Source organism: Lithobates pipiens, unplaced genomic scaffold (genome assembly GCF_037356315.1).
Source record: "Lithobates pipiens isolate NorthernLeopardFrog02 unplaced genomic scaffold, aLitPip1_a1.2 Scaffold_18, whole genome shotgun sequence".
In the NCBI taxonomy this organism is placed as follows: Eukaryota; Metazoa; Chordata; class Amphibia; order Anura; family Ranidae; genus Lithobates; species Lithobates pipiens.
In genome coordinates, this window is record NW_027507758.1 from 69,214,287 (window position 1) to 69,235,571 (window position 21,285).

The 21,285-nt window shown below is 43.9% G+C and overlaps 1 protein-coding gene across 1 annotated transcript in view; it reads right to left on the minus strand.

The window, feature by feature from the left end:
• The window catches only part of USH2A (usherin), a 437,205-nt gene that overhangs the window by 246,954 nt on the left and 168,966 nt on the right, over positions 1 to 21,285 (minus strand). Inside the window, exon 11 of the mRNA XM_077485085.1 lies at positions 17,855 to 17,985. Coding sequence (XP_077341211.1) covers positions 17,855 to 17,985 — 131 coding nt within the window. The remainder of the gene's footprint in view (positions 1 to 17,854; positions 17,986 to 21,285) is intronic.

Below are 21,285 nucleotides of genomic sequence, written 5' to 3' on the forward strand. Positions count from 1 at the left end.
CTAAATCTAATGTCAGCGACAATTTTGCAAATGAGCAAATTTCAGTGTTTTTGGATTTGATTACATTATTGAATAATTTTTATTATTATTTATTATATTATAAACGTTATCATACCCGGGATGTCTGCTAGACTCTGGTTTGAACAGATTTAAGAGAGTTATTCCTAAGAATTACAGGACTACAATATAAAACGCCAAATTTCCATGCAAAATAATTGTACCGCTTTCAGCACCTAAAACCAGAACTAATCATACCGCCAGGGAGGTTAAGCACTTCCTGTACTCTTCTTTATGTGTGTTGCTCCCCTGGCCATTTTTTCTTGGCCTTCTGGTTTAATATATAATTTTCATATGCAAATTAGGTGAAACAAATCTCAAAGTAAAAAAAGAGACAAATAATTCCACAGTAGCGCACTAATTCATCTACAAATCTCCTAAATATTAGCATTGTGAAATGATTAACATAAAACACCCATACATAATGAAAAGTGTCCATATGGCATATCCAAAAAATGAGAGCTGTGACTACATACTTGTGATTTGTTTCTCTTCTTGATTTAAAATTTTGGATGTTTTAATCATGTAATACATTTTGATAACGATTTTACATAATTATGTTTTCCCCAGTACCAAAAAAGTATGTTCTTTTTTTTCTTTGATGTACAATATTAGGATGTGGTACACAACACAACAGACATTTTTTAAATACTTTTTGGCCTTCTGGTGGTTGAAGGTATAGAGTTATTGTTATGTTCCAGTGTTTTTATATTCTTTTGTACACTGTAAAATGTGTAAAGTGTAAGTGAATAATACGTTGTGCGGTATGTTACATATTGCATTACTATTTATTGTATTGACTATTGTTTAATCTCACTGTACATATGTCATACTATTTTACCCATGAGGAAGAATATTCAGAATGGGTTGGATGTCTCCTAGCTCAGGGACTGGTGCACAAGTCAAGTATTATGAGAATGTTTTAGCAATTTCCTGATTAGAGGCTTATGTTATATGTACAGTACATCACAGAAGGTAGTACACCCCTCACATTTTCGTAAATATTTTATTATATCTTTTCATGTGACAACACTGAAGAAATGACACTTTGCTACAATGTAAAGTAGTGAGTGTACAGCTTGTATAGCAGTGTACATTTGCTGTTCCCTCACAATAACTCAAATCACAGCCATTCATGTATAAACTGCTGGCAATAAAAGTGAGTTCACCCCTAAGTGAAAATGTCCAAATTGGGCCCACTGCCTTAACCGTCTTGGGCAGGAAATTCACCAGAGCTTCACAGGTTGCCACTGAAGTCCTCTTCCACTCCTCCACAACAACATCACAGAGCTGGTGGAAGTTAGATACCTAGCACTCCTCCACCTTCTGTGCCCCACAGATGCTCAATAGGGTTTAGGTCTGGAGACATGCTTGGTCTGTCCATCACCTTTACCCTCATCACCTTTATCCACTTCTGTAGCAAGACAGTGGTCGTCTTGGAGGTGTGTTTGGGGTCGTATGTGACAGTACATGTTGCCATTCATGGTTCCCTCAATGAACTGTAGCTCCCCAGTGGCGGCAGCACTCATGCAGCCCCAGACCATGACACTCCCACCACCATGATTGACTGCAGGCAAGACACACTTGTCTTTGTACTCCTCACCTGATTCCCACCACACACGCTTGACACCATCTGAACCAAATAAGTTTATCTTGGTCTCATTAGACCACAGAACATGGTTCCAGTAATCCATGCCCTTAATCTGCTTGTCTTCAGCAAACTGCTTGCGGGATTTCCTGTGTATCATGTTTATAAGAGGCTTCCTTCTGGGATGACAGCCATGCAGACCAACCAATTTGATGCAGTGTGTGGCGTATGTTCTGAGCACTGACAGGCTGAACCCCCACCTCTTCAACCTCTGCAGCAATGCTGGCAGCACTCATACATCTATTTCCCAAAGACAACCTTTGGATATGATGCTGAGCACGTGCACTCAACAGTCTTGAGATGACTATGGTGAGGCCTGTTCTGAGTAGAACCTGTCCTGTTAAACCACTGTATGGTCTTGGCCACCATGCTGCGGCTCAGTTTCAGGGTCTTGGCAATCTTCTTATAGCCTAGGCCATCTTTATGTAGAGCAACAATTCTTTTTTTCAGATCCTCAGAGCGTTGTTTGCCATGAGGGGCCATGTTGAAATTCCAGTGACCAGTATGAGAAAGTGAAAGCGATAACACCAAATTTAACACACCTGCTCCCCATTCAAAGCTGAGACAACTAACAACTGTAACACTAACGAGTCACATGACACAGGGAGGTAAAGTAGCTAATTGAGCCCAATTTGGACATTTTCACTTAGGGGTGTACTCACTTTTGTTGCCAATAGTTTAGACATTAATGGCTGTGTGTTGAGTTATTTTGAGGGGACAGCAAATTTACACTGTTATACAAGCTGTACACTCACTCATTTACATTGTAGCAAAGTATAATTTATTTTGTGAGATACTGTATATGCTGTGCTCTTATGTATATGTATGTTGTGTTAGCCACAGATTTTATGTTCCTTTAATTGTTGTAAATAAAGATTGATGATTTTATAATATGGTTTATACGCTATTGCCTTGAAAGACCCAATGGACTTTGGTAATCGGTTTACTGTTGGGAATGTTGGCAAGTACATACATTTAGTCCTGGTTTACACTATGAATCGCACAGGAATGTGTAGCGCATTCCTGTGCAATTCACATGCGATTCAGTGCGATGCGATTTGAGCCCATTCATTTTCAATAGGCTTACATCACGCTGCATCCCACCAAAAGTAGTGAATGTACTACTTTTGGAAACACACTGCAACCGGATAATATGGTAGTTTAGTACCACGTGATCCAGTGCAGGCAAATGCACTGTGTTTGCGACCTGCCTTTCGGGGTGTCGTTAACATTGACACTAGCTGCAGATCACAACTACAGTGTGTTTTGAACGAGATGCAGAAAACGTGCACAGATTGCAGGCTTCGTGCACCCTGTTCTAGTGTGAACAGAGGCTTAGCTACCACCACTCCCTTTATTTTGCTAGAGGAGAAAAATGTCAACAAATAAAAGTGTGTGTGCAAAAAAAAAAAAAAAGACATTAATTAAAAAAAGAAAAAAAATAGTTTAAAAAATCAAAGCGTGCACCATTGCCTCTTGGTCCTACTACAGGTACAAACAACAAATATAACTTACACATGTGTGGTATGACAGTGATTGTCAGGAGCAGGGAAATTATTTTGGTGGTAGGTTATGTTAATAGAAAAAAATAAACCACTATATATATATATATATATATATATATATATATATATATATATATATATATATATATATATATATATATACATATTTTTTTTTTTTTTTTTTATGGGTTCGTTTTCCCTTGATAATAAAAAATAAATAAATCAGGAGATACCCATTATCATTTACCACCAAATGAAAACTCAATTTGTCCTGGAAAAAAAAAAAGATATAATCCACCTGGATACACAAAGTAGTTTCAATGATATGTACAGTTTTACTAACACATATTAGTGTTGCAAAATTGTGTTCAGGCATTAGGATGCATTTTACCCTCTGTCATGAAGGGGCTATAAATTAGTTGAATAGCGTTTTTAGTTTGTGGTGCTCAGATACAGTTGAGTTCCACTTTAAACCTCTAGCCTTTTATTAGTCTTCAGTGGTTCTTTTTTTGCTCCTGGAAATCCTCTTTAAACTACAGTTTATACACCAAATCAGTTTTTAAAATATTCTCTGACTGGCAGTTGTACATTATGCAAGAAAAGTGTGCAATTCACCGTTTTACCACATAACTTTATTTAAAAAAAATCACTTTAAACACGCTAATTAATTTTCATGTGTAAAATCCTTCTACCTTTCACATTTCCATCTTTCTCAGGTCAGCTCTTGAAAATTCCACTCAATGGCTTCTCTCTGTAAGATCTAATTCATTTCAGCTCTTTCAGTCCTGACCTATTAATCTCTCCCTTAATGTTCCTTAATCATTGTCCTTGCCCTCTGTTGCCACAGTGTTTTTGGCTTCACTCGGTGCAGCACTCAGATAGTATATAATTTCATATCTTTTCTATTTTTATTTTTGCTTGATGAAATTGGAATTAAAATGTGATTACTAAATTATAGCTCTGTCATTTTTTTTAAAATACATTTTAAAGTGATTTTAAATGTTGACATGTTTGTCTTAAAAAAAAAAAAAAAAAAATTATTGTTACTTGCTCTGTGCAATGGTTATGCACAAAGCAGTCCTGATCCTCCTCTCCTCTGGTCCCCTGCACTCCTGGCTCTCCCCCCCTCCCCCCTTGACCAGTACCCCTTATAGCAAGCTCTTTGCTATAGGGGGCACAGGTGTATGATGACTAGGGATGAGCCGAACACCCCCCGGTTCGGTTCGCACCAGAACTTTCGAACAGACCCCAAATTCGTACGAACTTTAGAACCCCATTGAAGTCTATGGGACTCGAACGTTCGAAATTAAAAGTGCTAATTTTAACGGCTAATATGCAAGATACTGTCCTAAAAAGGGTTTGGGGACCTAGCTCCTGCCCCAGGGGACATGGGTCAATGCCTAAAATGTTTTTTAAAAATGGCCGTTTTGGCGGGAGCACTGATTTTAACCACTACAGATCCGCGCTATTGCCAAATGACGGCATTAGCGCGGACCTACATTTCCGGGACTACGTCTATTGACGTCGTCCCGGATACGAGCGGCCTGCGCGCCCCCTGAGGGGCGCGCGCGGCGCGCTCTGTGATCGGCGAGTCCGTGAGACTCGCCTGATCACCGATCCGTGCAAGGGGTCGATCCCGACCCCTTATCACGTGATCAGCTGTCAGCCAATGACAGCTGATCATGTGATAGAACGGAGCCGGTAATCGGCTATTATTCCTCCTCGCGCTGACAGCGCGAGGAGAGAAAAAAAAAGCCGATCACCGGCGGCCGTGATCGGGACATCAGTCCCGATCACGGCCAGCAATACAGCTGACCACCTGCCCCCTGCCAGTGCCCACCTGCCCACCGCCGTGCCATCCTGAATAAAAGTAAGTGCCCCCCATCAGTGCCCCCCATCAGTGCCCATAGTGCCCACAGTGCCACCTACAGTGCCACCCACAATGCCACCCACAGTGCCATCCAGCAGTGCCACCAACAGTGCCACCCACAGTGCCCACAATCTGCCTCAAAGGTGCTGCGACCCAGTGCCGCCCATCAGTGCCCAGCAGTGCCGCCCATCAGTGCCCAGCAGTGCCGCCCATCAGTGCCCAGCAGTGCCACCTATCAGAGCCACCTATCAGTGCCCATCAGTCCCATCTATCAGTGGTACCTATCAGTGCCCATCCGTGCCACCCATCCGTGCCACTTATCCGTGCCACCCATCCATGCCATCTTATCTGTGCCCATCTTTGCCCATCAGTGCCGCCTTATCTGTGCCCATCGGTGCCGCCTTATCTGTGCCTATTAGTGCCGCGTTAACTATGCCTATCAGTGCCCACCAGTGCAGCCTATCAGTGCCCACCAATGCAGCCCATCAGTGCCCACCAATGCAGCCCATCAGTGCCCACCAATGCAGCCATCAGTGCCGCCTAATCAGCGCACTTCAATGAAGGAGAAAAATGACCCGTTTGCAAAATTTTATAACAAACTATTAAAACATGATTTATTTATTTTTATTTTTTTGCATCTTTTTTTGTTTGTTTAGCAAAAAATAAAACTCCGAGCTGTAACTAAATACCACCAAAAGAAAGCTCTATTTGTGGGAAAAAAATGATAAAAATTTCATTTGGGTACAGTGTTGTATGCCCGCGCAATTGTCATTCAAAGTGCATCAGCGCTGAAAGCTGAAAATTGGTCTGGGACTGAGGGGGGTTTAAGTGCCCAGTAAGCAAGTGGTTAATGACGATTAAAGTGAAAAAAAAAAGTGAAATATTCCTTTAAATATGGTGCCTGGGGGGTGTCTGTAGTATGCCTGTGAAGTGCCACATGTTTCCCGTGTTTAGAACAGTCCCTGCACAAAATGACATTAAACGGAAATAGCATCATTTAAAACTGCTTGCGGTTTTAATGTTATATCTGGTTCCTGCAATATGGTTGAAATATGGTTGAAAATCATTGATAAAAATGGCATGGGCAGCCCTCCCTGCTCATTACCAGCCCCTTTGGGTCTTGTACGCATATTAAGGGGAACCCCGTACCCATATTAAAAAAAGGAAATGCGTGTGGCCCCCAGGCCCTATATACTCAGAACAGCAGTATACAGGCGGTGCAAACAAGACAGGGACTGTGTAGGTTTGTTGTGTTAAGTTGAATCTGTTTGTAATTTTCAACTGGTACATTTTTAAAGTGTAGCTCCAGTCAAAAAAACTATTTTTAAGCTTTTTGGAAAACATAGGGAAGGGTTACCACCCCTGTATAATTTGTTTTGTCGTACACCTTTTTTCATCTCACTTGCTGTTGTCTCCTTCCGTTTGCAAGTAGGAGATGTTTGTAAGTTGGATGTTTGAAAGTAGGGGCGTGCCATATATGCTCTGCAGAAATGGTGGAACAAGGTGTTGGTTTTGCCACAACATTGTAAGCCCTCAAAGTGACTCTTGCTGGGCGCTGGAGTGCCCTGCTGTGAACGATTATATCAAGAATTGTAATTACATGCCATTGTTGACCAGTGGTAGAAAAATTGACCTTTGGTGGTTGTGGTGCTGGTGCCACAACACTATAAGTCCTCACAGTTACTCTGGGTGGGCACAGGAACGGGCCCTCCTGTGAAATATTATATCAACAATTGTAATTACATGTCCCTGTTAAACAGGGGCTGAAAAATTGGGCTGCTGGCAATGGTGCTGGTGCCACGACACTGCAACCTCTCCCATATACTCTAGTTTTATTGCAGGAGTTAGCTCTGCTGCAAAGCATTGCATCAAAAATTGTAATTAAACGCCCCTGTTAAACACGGGCAGAAAAATTGGGCCTTAGGCACTGGTGCTGGTGCCACCACACTGCAACCTCTCCCATATACTCTAGTTTTATTGCAGGAATTAGCCCTGCTGCAAAGCATTGCATCAAAAATTGTACTTAAACACCCCTGTTAAACAGGGGCAGAAAAATTGGGCTGATGGCATCACCCAGAACCAGAAATGTTCTTCCAACATATCAGCGGAGGAGGAAGAGGATAGACAATCAACATAACAGGACAGTCACTCAGCATCAGCATAGGCAGTCTTGAAGGGATGTGATATTTCAAAAAAAAATATTCGGTTACATCAGCTTCAGGTGCTTGGTAGCTGTGGGTGATCCAAGACTGATTCATCTTGATGAAGGTCAGTCGATCAACTGATTCGGTGGACAGGCGCACCCTGTGATCGGTAACAAAGCCACCAGCAGCACTGAAGGTGCGTTCCGAAAGAACGCTGGATGCAGGACAGGCCAGTAGCTCAATTGCATACTGTGCAAGCTCTGGCCAGTGATCCATTCTCAAGACCCAGTAACCTAGAGGATTTTCGGTGGGAAAGGTGTCCAAGCCTGACCTTGCCCCTAGGTATTCCTGCACCATGTAAATCAGACGCTGGCGATGGTTGCTGGAACCGATCATACCTTGGGGCTATGGACTAAAAAATTGTCTGAAAGCATCAGTCAGACGGCCACCTTCTCCACCGCTCCTTCTGACCGATGCCTCAGCAACACGTTGTCCAGGACCAGGAGTTTGTAACCTCCCAGTCTATGGGAACGCGTTGCACAGACCTTTCTGCAAGGTCTCTCAGAGATGTCTCATCCTCTGCTCCCTCTGCGATGGCAAGATAAGGTCGGCAACCTTACCCTTGTACCGTGGATCAAGGAGAGTGGCCAGCCAGTAATGGTCCCTCTCCTTGATCCGAAGAATACGAGGATCCTTCCGCAGGCTTTGCAGGATCAGGGAGGCCATGCAGCGTAGGTTAGCTGAGGCATTCGGTCCGGAGTCCTCTGGGTCACTAAGGGCAACATGATCCGCAGCTACCTCCTCCCAGCCATGTACAAGTCCACGTGTTTCTTGGGACTGTAAATCATCCCTACAAGACTGCTGCTGCTGATGCTGAGTGCCAGCCCCCACCTCCATGCTGACACAATCATCCTCCTCCTCCTCTTCCTCCTCCTCATCCTCTTCCTGTGTGATGGGTGGCACAGCAGGAACACTGAAAAGCAAAAATGAGGGGAGGTTGCGCTATGGAGCAAAAAGATATGATTATGGTATGAGCGGCCTCTATTTAATTTCCCACCCTGTATGGGTGGAAATACTGGTAAGATAGAGGGAGAAATAGACTTGGCGCTATACCCTTAAGTTGAAATATTGGATGGTGAAAAGCAAAAACAAAAACAAAATATGTGAAAAAAAACTGTAATTTAGCTGCTGTATAAATTTTCCAGCCTGCTGGTAAGTGATAAAAACATAAACAATTCTAAGTTGAAATAGGTTGAAATATTGGATAGTGAAACAAAATCAAAATATAAAAAACTGTAATTTAGCTGCTATATAGATTTTCCAGCATGCTGGTAAGTGATAAAAAAATAAGCAATTCTATTTGTAACAACCAATAATTTCTAGTGATTTTTTGGAAGAAAAACCGCATGTACCTGTGTTAGTATCATGAAGGTGCAAATCCTATTATATAAAAATTCACCTTAAGTGAACATACAATTACTAAAATTGATGATGGAAATGCAAGTGACAACCATGCAAAAGAAAAGTAAAATTTGAACATAAAAATCAAAATCAAATAAGAAAAAATAAGGAAAAATAATTTTAAAAATTCTGTATCTCTACTACATCAGATCCTAAAAAATGTTGATCTGTGAAAGTCCCACGTTTTCATAAATAGTGTACTGAGTGCCACATCCTAGAAACACGTGACTAATAACAGTAAAAATGATGTCATAAACAGTGAAAATTCTTCTGTGAATATCTTCAAAAAGTGTCTGCAACTGCTGCTCCCAGTGCACGGTGAATAATAATGTGAATGCTCTCACCAGAGGTTTTGTTGCATTTGTATCAGGGAACGCCGGGGTTAGTGAATCCTTGTTCACAAGCCGGCGGCTACATAAATTACATAGTGTTACAGCAAATTGTGGCAGTTCCAAAAATGAAAAAATTTATGAAAATTAATAAGCATAAAATCAGATAAAGATAAATAAAAGATAAATATAAAGTAAAAATAAAAATTTAAATAAAGGGATATATAGTAGATCTATTCTTTATATAAATAATAAACTTGTGGGGTTGAGAAGTTTCAGAAATAATAAAACTTGGAGTCCTATAATATGAGGGAACCTCCTCCTGAGGAAAGTCAGGGTAGAGAACATAAACTATGAAAAGGTAAAATTTGACTTTTCCTAAGCAATTGTTTTTATTTATGTCAGTACTTTTGTTTATAACTGTATTCTTTTTAAAAAACATATTCTTTTAAAAAAAATGTAATTAAAATAAAGTTTAATTTTAAATCTTCTAAAATAGTTTATAAAGTTTAAAATGAAGATAAAAATAAAAATAAAAATAATCAACAAAAATAAATGGTACAGTAAAAATGACAGGGACATGTACTAAGTGCCCTAAGTTACTATCTGAGTTTTGTGTTTACTCAGTAAAAGGAGGTTGGTATTGTTGCTATATTGCACGTTTTCAGGTGTATCTAAATAACCTTTTTTATGGATATATTACATTCGACCTATATATGCTGTGAAAGGGAATTTGTATTAATGTCTATATAACCTTTTTTATGAATATATTACAATCGACCTATATATATTGTGAAAGAGAATTTAAGTGGTATTTTCAGTCCCCTATTGCAGCTGCTATGAAGGGCAGTGGTACCTTATTGGCTCCACAATGAGTGGGCATTAAAGTTAGGGCCTAACCTTTTTTGAAATTAGGTGTTTGGGGAAATGTCATCTTATCCCAAATCCAAAAATTGCCCCTGGGGCTTTAATTGGGTTTGTATGCATCTACCCTTAGGATTTATTGATTAGGAATCACTTTAAAAATATAATTTTTGGTTATCAGGCATTAAAAATCCTCTTAAAAATTGGTTAAAAAACAATTAAGATCCAGATCTATATTCATTCCCGCTGGTTGTAAAGTGTCCAAGTTGAAAATCCATCTTGTCTCATTTTGTGAAACTTTAATAGTTTTATCCTCTCCTGTCCAGTGTCCTTTAATCTTGTCTATCCCGTAAAATATCATTTGATTCGGGTCCCGATTGTGGAAGTCTCTGAAGTGTTGTGAGACGCTATGTTTATCGTACCCATTTTTAATGTTGGTAATGTGCTCCCTGATTCTATCGTGCAGTTCCCGTGTGGTTCGTCCCACGTACTGTTTATGACAGGGGCATTCAATGACATATGTGACATGGGTACTCTTACAGGTGATCAGTTCCTTGATTGTGTATTCTTTTCCATTGGTGGTTGAGGTGAAGGTACTTGTTTTTCTACTGTTTTTTTTTACTCTGGCGGCAAGGAAGGCAATTGCCACATTTGAAGAACCCTCTTAGATTCCTAGCAATCTTGATTTCTCGTGGGGGGTCAATTGTGTTCCTTACTAGTTTGTTCCTTAGAGTAGGAGCCCTCCTATAGATGAATGAAGGATTGTTCGGTAGGAACTTCTTCCATGTATCATCCATCTTTAAAATGGGCCAGTGCTTCTTTATAATTCTTTCTATTTCTTTGTGCTGTCTGTTAAAACCTGTAAAAAAGGCAGTCTCTATGTTCTTTACTTTCTTGGTGGTTTCTGTCCTTTCAAACAATTTTTTTCTTTCCATCTTCATTACTTTTTCTTTGAGAAGTCGTAGGTGTGTTTCTTTATACCCTTTTGCTATAAATCTACCAATGATGACTTCTGCCTGGTTTGTTTTTGCTTTTCACCATCCAATATTTCAACTTAAGGGAACAGCAGGAACACTGTCTGGATAAAGGGGGCCTTGAGAGGCAAGGAAGTCCTCCTCTTCCTGCCTCTGTTCTGCCTCAAGTGCCCTGTCCATTATTCCACGCAGCGTATGCTCCAAGAGGTGGACAAGAGGTACAGTGTCACTGATGCATGCACTGTCACTGCTCACCATCCTTGTGGCCTCCTCAAACGGTGACAGGACAGTGCATGCATCCCTGATCATGCCCCACTGGCGTGGTGAGAAAAAAACGAGCTCCCCTGACCCTGTTATGGTGCCGTAGTCGCACAGGTACTCATTGGTGGCCCTCTGCTGCGTGTGCAGCCGCTGCAGCATGGCCAACGTTGAGTTCCACCTGGTGGGCATGTCACATATAAGGCGGTTCTTGGGCAGGTTCAACTCCTTTTGGAGCTCAGCCAGCCGAGCACAGGCATTAAATGATCAGCGGAAATGCACACAGACTTTCCTGGCCTGCTTCAGGACATCCTGTAAGCTGGGGTACCTGCCCAAGAACCGCTGCACCACCAGGTTAAGGACGTGAGCTACACAGGGCACATGGGTCAGTTGTCCCTGTCGGAGGGTGGAGAGGAGGTTGGTGCCATTGTCGCAAACCACCATTCCTGGCTTAAGCTGGCGTGGCGTCAACCACCTCTCGGCCTGCCCCTGCAGAGCTGACAAAACATCCGCCCCAGTGTGGCTCCTGTCCCCCAAACAAACCAGCACAAGCACGGCATGGCATCGTTTTGCCTGCGTACTTGCGTAGCCCCTGGAACGCCTACGGAGCACCGCTGGTTCTGAGGACAGAGCACTGGAAGAGGCCATGGAGGAAGAAGAAGAGGAGGGGGTGGAGGAGAGAGGTGTGTCACAACCAATAGTAGCATTTTGGAGGCATGGTGGCGGAACAACCTCCAACACTACTGCACCTTGTCCTGCATCCTTCCCAGCTGCCAGAAGAGTGACCCAATGGGCCGTGAAAGACAGGTAACATCCCTGTCCATGCCTGCTGGACCATGAGTCAGCGGTAATATGCACCTTACCGCTGACCGCCCTGTCCAGCGAGGCAAGGACATTGCCTTCCACATGCCGGTAGAGAGCCGGAATCGCCTTCCGTGAGAAAAAGTGGTGTTTGGGGACCTGCCACTGAGGAACCGCACAATGTACAAACTCACGGAAGGGGGCCGAGTCTACCAACTGAAAAGGCAGCAGTTGAAGTGCTAGCAATTTAGCCAAGCTAGCATTCAACCGCTGGGCATGTGGATGGCTGGGAGTGAACTTCTTTCGCCGGTCCAGCAGCTGGGGCAGGGACATTTGCCTGCTATAATCGGACGTGGGTGTACTGCTAGCAGAGTGCCCGGAAGCACTTGGCTGTGACACACCTAATTCTACACCTTCATTCCTCTCAGAGCAGGTTTCAGAGAGGACTGAAGGTCTAGTGGGGTTGGAGATGCCAGCTGATGAGGAGCAAGGAGAGGTCCGATTTGTTCTTTGGTGTGGGTCTTTGAGGTACGCTTGCCAACGAGCTGCATGGCAGGTCAACATATGTCTGGTCAAGCATGTGGTGCCCAAGCGGCTGATGTTTTGGCCACGCGAGATACGCTTGAGACATATGTTGCAAATAGCAGCGGTGCGATCTGATGCACACGTCTCAAAAAAGGCCCACACCAAAGAACTTTTAGAATAACGCGCAGAGGCAGCGCCCTGCACAGGCGGAGCTCTGCGGTGTGATTCAGTCGGTGTGCTGCCCCTAAGCTGGCCCCCGAAGGGCATCCTGCCTCATTGGACATGTGCCTCCTCCTCCTCCTCTCTCCTACCAGGCACCCACGTGGAGTCAGTGCCCTCATCATCCCCTCCCTCTTCATCGCTGTAGAAAACCTGGCAGTATGCTGCAGCTTGTGGAACATGACTGCCAGATTGCTGTCCTTCTTGAGCATCGCCTCTCTCTGCATTCACGCTACTGCCTTCCTCTAGCTGAGTGTCATCATCAGAGCCTACAAAACACTGGGCATCCTCCTGGAGCATGTAGCCAACACTGTGCTCAAAGAGTTCAGGCGACTCCTCAGGAGGACGTGGTGGGTCTAGGGAAGGAGTCACTGATGATGACATTGAGATGAGGGAAGACGATGCGTTGGCAGCTGCTTTGCTAGTACCCTGAGACTGGGTGAGAGAGGATGAGGAGGATGAAGAGGGCTTGGTCATCCACTCTACCAAGTCATTGGCATGTTGCGGTTCAACATATCCAGCTGCCGAAAAGAAGGACAAGCGTGTCCCATGGCCACGTGCTGATGACAATGCACCGCGTCCACGACCAGCACTGTTGTCTCTAGACACAGAGCCTGCTTGCCCTCTTTTATCGGCTCGCGCCTGTCTACCTCTCCTTGCTGGCCTTCCAGACATGGTAATGGCCTGAAGGGAGTTGGGTAAAATAGCAGTTGGGTAGTGTATATTGTGCTGGAGGCACACAACACCCACTAACTCCTGCATGAATGAATGAATGAAATACTTGTATAGCGCACAATGCAAACTGAATCACCTCTAGGCAGATGCCTTTATTATAGAACACCAGAGATAAAGGGGTATACTGTAATGGAGTCACACAACACCCACTAAGCCCTGCAGATGGCTCTATTAGAGAACAACAATAAAGGGTAGATACAGGTGTATATTGTGCTGGAGGCAGAAAACACCCACTAACTCCTGCAGATGCCTTTATTATAGAACACCAGAGATAAAGGGGTATACTGTAATGGAGTCACACAACACCCACTAAGCCCTGCAGATGGCTCTATTAGAGAACAACAATAAAGGGTAGATACAGGTGTATATTGTGCTGGAGGCAGAAAACACCCACTAACTCCTGCAGATGCCTTTATTATAGAACACCAGAGATAAAGGGGTATATACAGATGTATACTGTGCTGTGCTGGAGGCACACACAACTTCCAATAACTCCTGCAGATGGCAAGTGGGCTCAAATAGAGAAGAGCTATGTAGGTGGATATAGTGGTGTGCTCCTAACACTACTGACTGCAAGCTCTATTATAAAAGATAGATCACTAGCTATATAGGTGAGGTGAATATAGCGGTGTATACTGCGGTCAGGGCACGCAGACAACAACCACTACAGAAGAGCAAGATCGAAAATCGGCCGATAACGATCGGTGTATACTGTGTTGAAGGTACACAGAACACCCACTAACTGCTTCAGACGCCAACACACTACACAAGGCCGCCGCGCTGGCGGCCTTATATAGTGTGGGGCGTGTACTACACAGCCTGAGCTATGATTGGCCACAGGCATCCTGCCTGTGGCCAATCATGGCTCTCCTCGCTGCCGCCACTGTGATTGGCCAAGCATGCGGGGTCACAGTGCATGCTTGGCCAATCATGAGCCAGCAATGCACTGCGCCATCGCAGTGCATTGTGGGCCGTGAGCGCCACACGAATTTGGCGCGAACGGCCCATAACGTTCGGAATTCGCCGAACGGGCGAACAGCCGATGTTCGAGTCGAACGTATGTTCGACTCGAACACGAAGCTCATCCCTAATGATGACAATTCAGACATATAGAGCCGCAGCTCAGCCCTGCCCCTGCTGTCTCCTCATTGGCTCACTGGCTGTGATTCACAGGGGCGGGAGCCAGCAGCTCCTGTTGCCGTGTCTCAGCCAATGAGGAGAGAGAGCTGAGGCTCCCTTGCACATCACTGGATTGAGGGGGCTCAGGTGAGCATTGGGGGGCTGTGAGGGAAGGCAGCACACAGAAGGTATTTTACCTTCATGCATAGATTGCATGGAGGTAAATTATTTTAAGCCTTTACAACCACTTTAAACTCAAATTGGATGACATTTTTTCATAACATTTTGCTTTCAATTTTTTCTCATCCCATTTTACAGCTTTTCTTACTCACTTCCTGTCTGCATGCACCTGCTCCATCATCAGTCGCTCATCATTGCTCTAGACTGGCATTGATGGTGGACCACACCTGCGCAATATGTGTCAGAACATACAGCTGTGCATGTGACATTTTGGGAGATAGTTGTCCCCCACCAAACCATAAATTGTCAAGACCTTCATGGTAGGATCACCAAATATTATTTTAACGAAAGCTGTACATTGAAATAGATTTTAACATGTTAAAGGTTAAATGAAAGTTTAATGACTGGGTTTGCATCTACTTTAAAGGAACCTGTATTTAGTGAATTATGGAGGCTTGTATCATTGACCTTCTATGAATACCATTTGCCTGGCTCCATTTGACTTTCTTATATTCTGTGTCACTGACCTGGAACAACTACTAAAGTCTGAACTCAAAATATAAAGGCTTGTTCCAGGTCAGCTCTTAAGAAAGTATTAGAATAAAAATGAGCAGCTGGACACAAAATTTGGTTTCTATATAAATAGATTGATGGTATTTCTCACCAAATTGACCTTGGCCGTTCAGAGAACACCAAGTGGAAAGAAAATACCACTGAATGGAAACCTCCCGGTTTGAGAAGTTTGAGTGATTAAAAGGATTAGAGCACTAAATGATCAACTTAAAAGTTCAAATACTGTATCTATGTTCTTGACAGTGTAGCGACCAATGCATTTCCAGGACCAAAGAATCACCCTTCATCAGCACTTGATTGAGATTGCTAGAGTTCCTAAATGGACTGTGGTAAAATCTCCTGAAAGGGGTAATTGATCTGAAAACAAGCAAATGTATAGAGCTCAGTAGTTGTGTATTGGATCGGTGGCTATGTAGCGGTGTTGCGGGTGCCCCTAAAATGCATTGGCTACTAGCTACTGGTTGCCACTACACTGTCAAGAATAAAGATATATGGACTTTTGAGCTGATCATTTGGCGCTCTACTCCTTCTTTTCAGAAAGTATTAAGGCCACTGGATTCACTTGAAAGTTGGGCATGAAGTGGAATTTAGCAATGACTGGCTGCCTCCTTATTCTCACAGTAAGATGTTCCACCGAATTGGGTCACTTCACCCTCCATTATTTTGCATGTAGGGGGGCAAACAAAGAGATGCACAAGAAAAGTTAAGAATGTACTGCTGGGGAGAGGGCAGTTAAACTTTACACTGAGCGGGCAAAGCAAAGTTCACTTTACATTTTTTTTTTTTAATCCTTAAAAGTAAACCTTTGCTTTGACCATGCTCAGTTTAAGCAGTTTTAAGGAAAAATCGACCATTATTCTAGGTAGAACTCTTCTTGAAAATAGTAGTGCACTTCCCACCCCTACAGCCTTAAATCTGTATAGTTGCAATGTGAGATCAACAAAGGCACTGCTGCCTCTGACTGATATTCTCTCCAGATTTGGATTGTGATTTGGTGATGTTACTATTATGCTACTCACTGTTCAACTTGCTGAAGAGGAAGCTGTATTTGAGGAGCTGGGGTGCAAGGATCTACTTGCTTCTGCTCCATGCATTCTGATTGGCAGGCAGCTCAAACATGAGGAAGCAAAGCCCTGCCTCTACCAAGATGGGCACCTCCACACAGACACAGTGCAGAACAAGATGTGGTAATAAGGGGAAGATCAGCTGCAGCTGGGGGCTATTCCTTTGCCTTCTGCTTGCCTTTTGTGGCACAGCTTCCACACTTCAGGTCTTCCACACTATATGGCCAAAAGTTTGCAGACATTTGACCATCACCCTTACCTAACTCCCTCCAGGGCAGGATAAAATTAGTATTACACATGACTATCAAGCTGTGTATCAATTGCTGTGTCTTGCAGCAGCCAGTAGAGAAGAGCAAGATCAAGAATTTTTATTTTCCCCAAATGTCATTGAAAATCAGGAAGTTCTATGAATTATTGCCATGTTGATGAAATGCATTAAAGAAGGTAAAATGAAGTGGTGGTTAATATATGAACAGTCATGGGTGTTAAATGCGCTAGATACAGTAAGTTATTTATTATTTTACTTAAACCTTTATGCAACTTGTTTATCACACTATTGCACCATAAGCTGTAGGTATAACCATTTTTAGCATGGGTTTCTGGAGAACTGAAAATTATTTCAAGAGTTTGTGTTTGATGTTAAAAGGTTGAGAAAATGCTGCTCTAATCAATGAAAAAGTAGTACCAGTTAATTAAATACTAACCCTTGCAGTGATCCTGCAGCTTTGTAACATAATTTTAATGGGACTTTAACCCTTTAAAGTCCAAATTTTTCAATGACTTAGCGTGACTCAAAATGTGCTCTACCAAACGGTGGAGAAGAACGTCAAAGGGTTAATGAGACTTTTTAGTAAGACTTAAGACTCCTCCACACTTGAGATTGGGAGCAGTTGAGCCACAGATTTACAACCTCCAAACCGCTACCCCACTTTAGCTGTAGAGGCAGCGGCTGGGGTGTACATATGCCACGGCCACGAAGCAAAGCATGAAATTATATCCTCTGTTGCTTTCAGTGGACATAGTGCCAAGTGCCATAGGGCCACTCTGAATGTGCCCTGCAAGCGGGTGCCAAGCACTTAGTTGTGGCGCACTAGTGTGGCGCACTAGTGTGGCGATCAAGGGGTTAAAGCAACCAATGAGGAAGCAAAACAAGGTCTCCCTACCACCTATCAAATGTGTGCCCTGAAAAGCGATTTAAAGACCAAAGCTTGTGTGAGCGAGCCTTTATTCTGTAAAATAAGACATAGAGGTCAATGGGAAGAACTACAATGCCCAGCGAGAACATGCCTGAAAGTGCTTAAAGCTCTTCAAGAGAGGAAAAACACTGCCCACTGGAAAAATAAGTACAGAGCTTCATATTTAACAGCTGTCTCTTGTTCAAATTTTGCAACATAGTGACTGGGTCACTTTAATCTACTGATAATGTTTTCATGTATCCCCACATTACTGTACAGGTAAGTACCCACTGGAGTTTTGAAATGACAGAACCTCCAAGGTCAAATTTCTCCCAATCATTTGCCATCATTACCTTTTCACAGTCCTGACTTTTGTTAACGGTGCCTTCCTCGTTACAGTTGCAAGGCTGGCAAACGTCGGTGGCAGTGGGGTCGGCATCAAATTGCTGGAAAAAGTCATCCTTGCAGACTTCGCAGTTTCTTCCTGCAATAGATAGGGGTCACAAGCTTAATCTTCAAATTTATGAAAATGATCTGTGAGACTCAGATTTAAAGTCTTTGCTCCTGGGGGGAGAATTCAGATTTTTCACAATGTCCGTTTTAATGCACCTTTCGGCTCTACCTGCCAATGTAGTGATCTGCAGCATATGAAACTATGAACCTGTTTCAAACAATGTTTTACCTCATTTAACTTCCATCTGCTCTATAACCCAAAGTTGTGTCGCTATAAAGACATGCAGCCAATCTCAGAATCCAAAACTTTTCAGTTGAAACAGATTGGTGCTGTTTGTTTTTCTTGGCTGAAATAATCAAAAATAGGCTTCAAAATGGTCATAGCATTGTTGAAACTAAAGCCTGGTACACACAATGAGATTATCGGATGAAAAAATTGCCTATTTCTTTTTTGTTTGCATGCTAGTCTCCATATAGAAAATTAAGAGGTTTCTAAAGAACGAAAATTCTCATACTAATAAAAAATTGGGAAGTGATGTATTGTATTGTATTTTTGGGTGAAAACTTTACTGGCAAAATTATAATCGTACGATCTGGTATTGTGCGAGAAAAGTTTTTATGTTTGTCTCTTTGGAAAATTTCTAACTAAAGCGGTGTACTGTACTAACGACCAGATTACCGTATGATCGATTCAAATGCAGTATTTTTTGTAAGATTTTCTGATCGTGTGTACGGGGCTTAAGACAAACCTGTGCTTTCTCTTTGTAAGGCAAAGCATCAGGTTTGCTTTACTTCTTACCCCCTCCCCAGCAGCACATACTTACCTTTCCTTTGCTCCACCAACTCTCTGTTTAGCCACCAAGAATGAAGAAAATATTGTGGACATGTGAATTATGCCGCGTACACACGATCAAACAATCCGGTGGAAAAGTCCGGCAAACTCAAGTCCGCCAAACAATCCCCCCGTGTGTAGCCTCCGCCATACTTTTTTGACCCGAAAGTACGGCGGACTTAGAATGCCGTGTTGCACTCCAATCTTCCCGCCGGACTCGCATTTCGGCGGACAATCCGGCCGTGTGTATACCAGTCCGCCGTACTTTTGAAATGAGCGGACTTTTCCCGCCCGGAGAAAAGTCCGCTCATTTTGAGCGGGTCTGCAGGTAGGCGGGGCCCGCGAGGGAGACGTCGCTGGCCCCGCCGCCGGGTATGGACTTAAAGGGGAACCCCAACGCCGAAAAAAATCGGCGTGGGGGTCCTCCCCAAGTCCACAACAGACCCTTGTCCGAGCACGCTACCGGCTGGCCAGGAAAGGGGGGGCGAGCGAGCGCCCCCCCCCCCCCTCCTGAGCCGTACCGGAGAGATCGTCGAGTCAACATCTCCTGGAGAAGAAGAAGAAGAACGGAAGGCGGCGGCGGCGACAGAAGACCGGGCCACCGCCTGTAAAAGAGCTATAAGAAGGCGCGGTTGCCTGGCAGAAGAACCGAAGAGGGGGACAAGACCCCCGAAGTCGGAAGAAGAGGCCGGCGGCGAGGAAGAAAGCCGGGCTCCTCCGCTAGCAGAAGAGCTACAAGAAGATAGCGGAGGAGTCCGGCGAGAAGACCCCCGAAGACGGAAGACCCCCGGAGCTGTGCAATAAAGTATTTTATATCGTGTGTTGTGTTTTTTTGTACTTTTATTTTACAGGTGAATGGGTAGGGGTACATTGTACCCCATACTCATTCACATAGGGTGGAGGGCCGGTATCCGGGGGCCCCCTTATTAAAGGGGGCTCCCGGATTCCGATAAGCCCCCCGCTCGCAGACCCCGACAACCAACGGCCAGGGTTGTCGGGAAGAGGCCCTTGTCCTCATCAACATGGGGACAAGGTGCTTTGGGGTGGGGGGGCAGCGCGGCCCCCCCTTCCCCAAAGCACCCCCCATGTTGAGGGCACGCGGACTGGTACGGCTCAGGGGGGGGGCGCTCGCTCGCCCCCCCTTTCCTGGCCGGCTGGGTAGCGTGCTCGGACAAGGGTCTGTTGTGGACTTGGGGGGACCCCCACGCCGATTTTTTTCGGCGTTGGGGTTTCCCTTTAAGTCCATACCAGGCGGCGGAGCCAGCGGCGCCTCCTTCGTGGGCCCCGCCTACCTGGAGACACGCTCGAAATGAGCGGACTTTCCTCTGCGTGTGTGGGCGAGTCCGTTCATTTCAAAAGTAGGGCGGATAGTACGGCGGACTTAGTACGCCGTATTAGTCCACTCAAAAAGTGCCGTGTGTGGGCAAGTAGCCCGTTCGGAAAGTCCGACGACAGTCTGGCGGGAAGTCCGCCAGACTAAGTACGTCGGACATACCGCTACGTGTGTACGTGGCTTTACTGTGTTTGCTGATTGGCTTAGGAGTGCCACATGGGAAGAAGCCCAAAGGAGGGGTGGAGGAACTTGACTGGCCTGCACAGAGTCAAGACCTCAACCCGATAGAACACCTTTGGGATGAATTAAAGCGCAGGCTGCAAGCCAGGCCTTCTTGTCCAACATCAGTGCCTGAACTCACATATGCGCTTCTGGAAAAATGATCAAATATTCCCATAGACACACTCCTAAACCTTGTGGACAGCCTTCCCAGAAGAGTTAAAGTTGATATAGCTGCAAAGGGTGGGCCAACTCCATGTTGAACCCTACAGACTAAGACTGGGATACCATTAAAGTTGTAAAGTATTGCATACTTACATACAGTATTGCAGAGGGGGTTTTTGAGACTTTAAATGAGACACATGGGAACATGCATCTCCAACCCTATTCAGGTACATAAAGAAAGAGGGTCGGGACTTTAAATGAGGTGTGTATATTGTGGTTAATCAAAGGAGTCAAAGTGAAACATTTATTTGTTTGCCATGATTGAGTAGGTACATGGCAGACAATACATGCAATAATGGCACATAATATAACAAATCATGCATCCAAATCATCTACATGTTAAAAGCATGAATAGAATATATAATAGTATTGTCACTATAAATCACTATATTATAACAGTTACAATCCACAGTATTTCCTGGATCCAAAGACCATGTAAGTATGTATGCATTGCATCTAGGTTAAGCCTGACGTGTTTCATGGGATCTATCCAATCATCAGGGGCGGATGCATGATACAGCTATAAAGAGAGGTAGGTATATCAAAATCAACCATTCATAGACAAAAATGGGAAAATAATGAATATACATAAATGTGATGATAAGATAGTCATCCCTGTAAGACTCACATATCTGCTTAGTGTGAAACAAACACACCACCAGGGTGCTAGGGCTGGAAAGAATGCCTTGTCCGGAAGCTGTGGTAATAGAGTCCAATAGGAA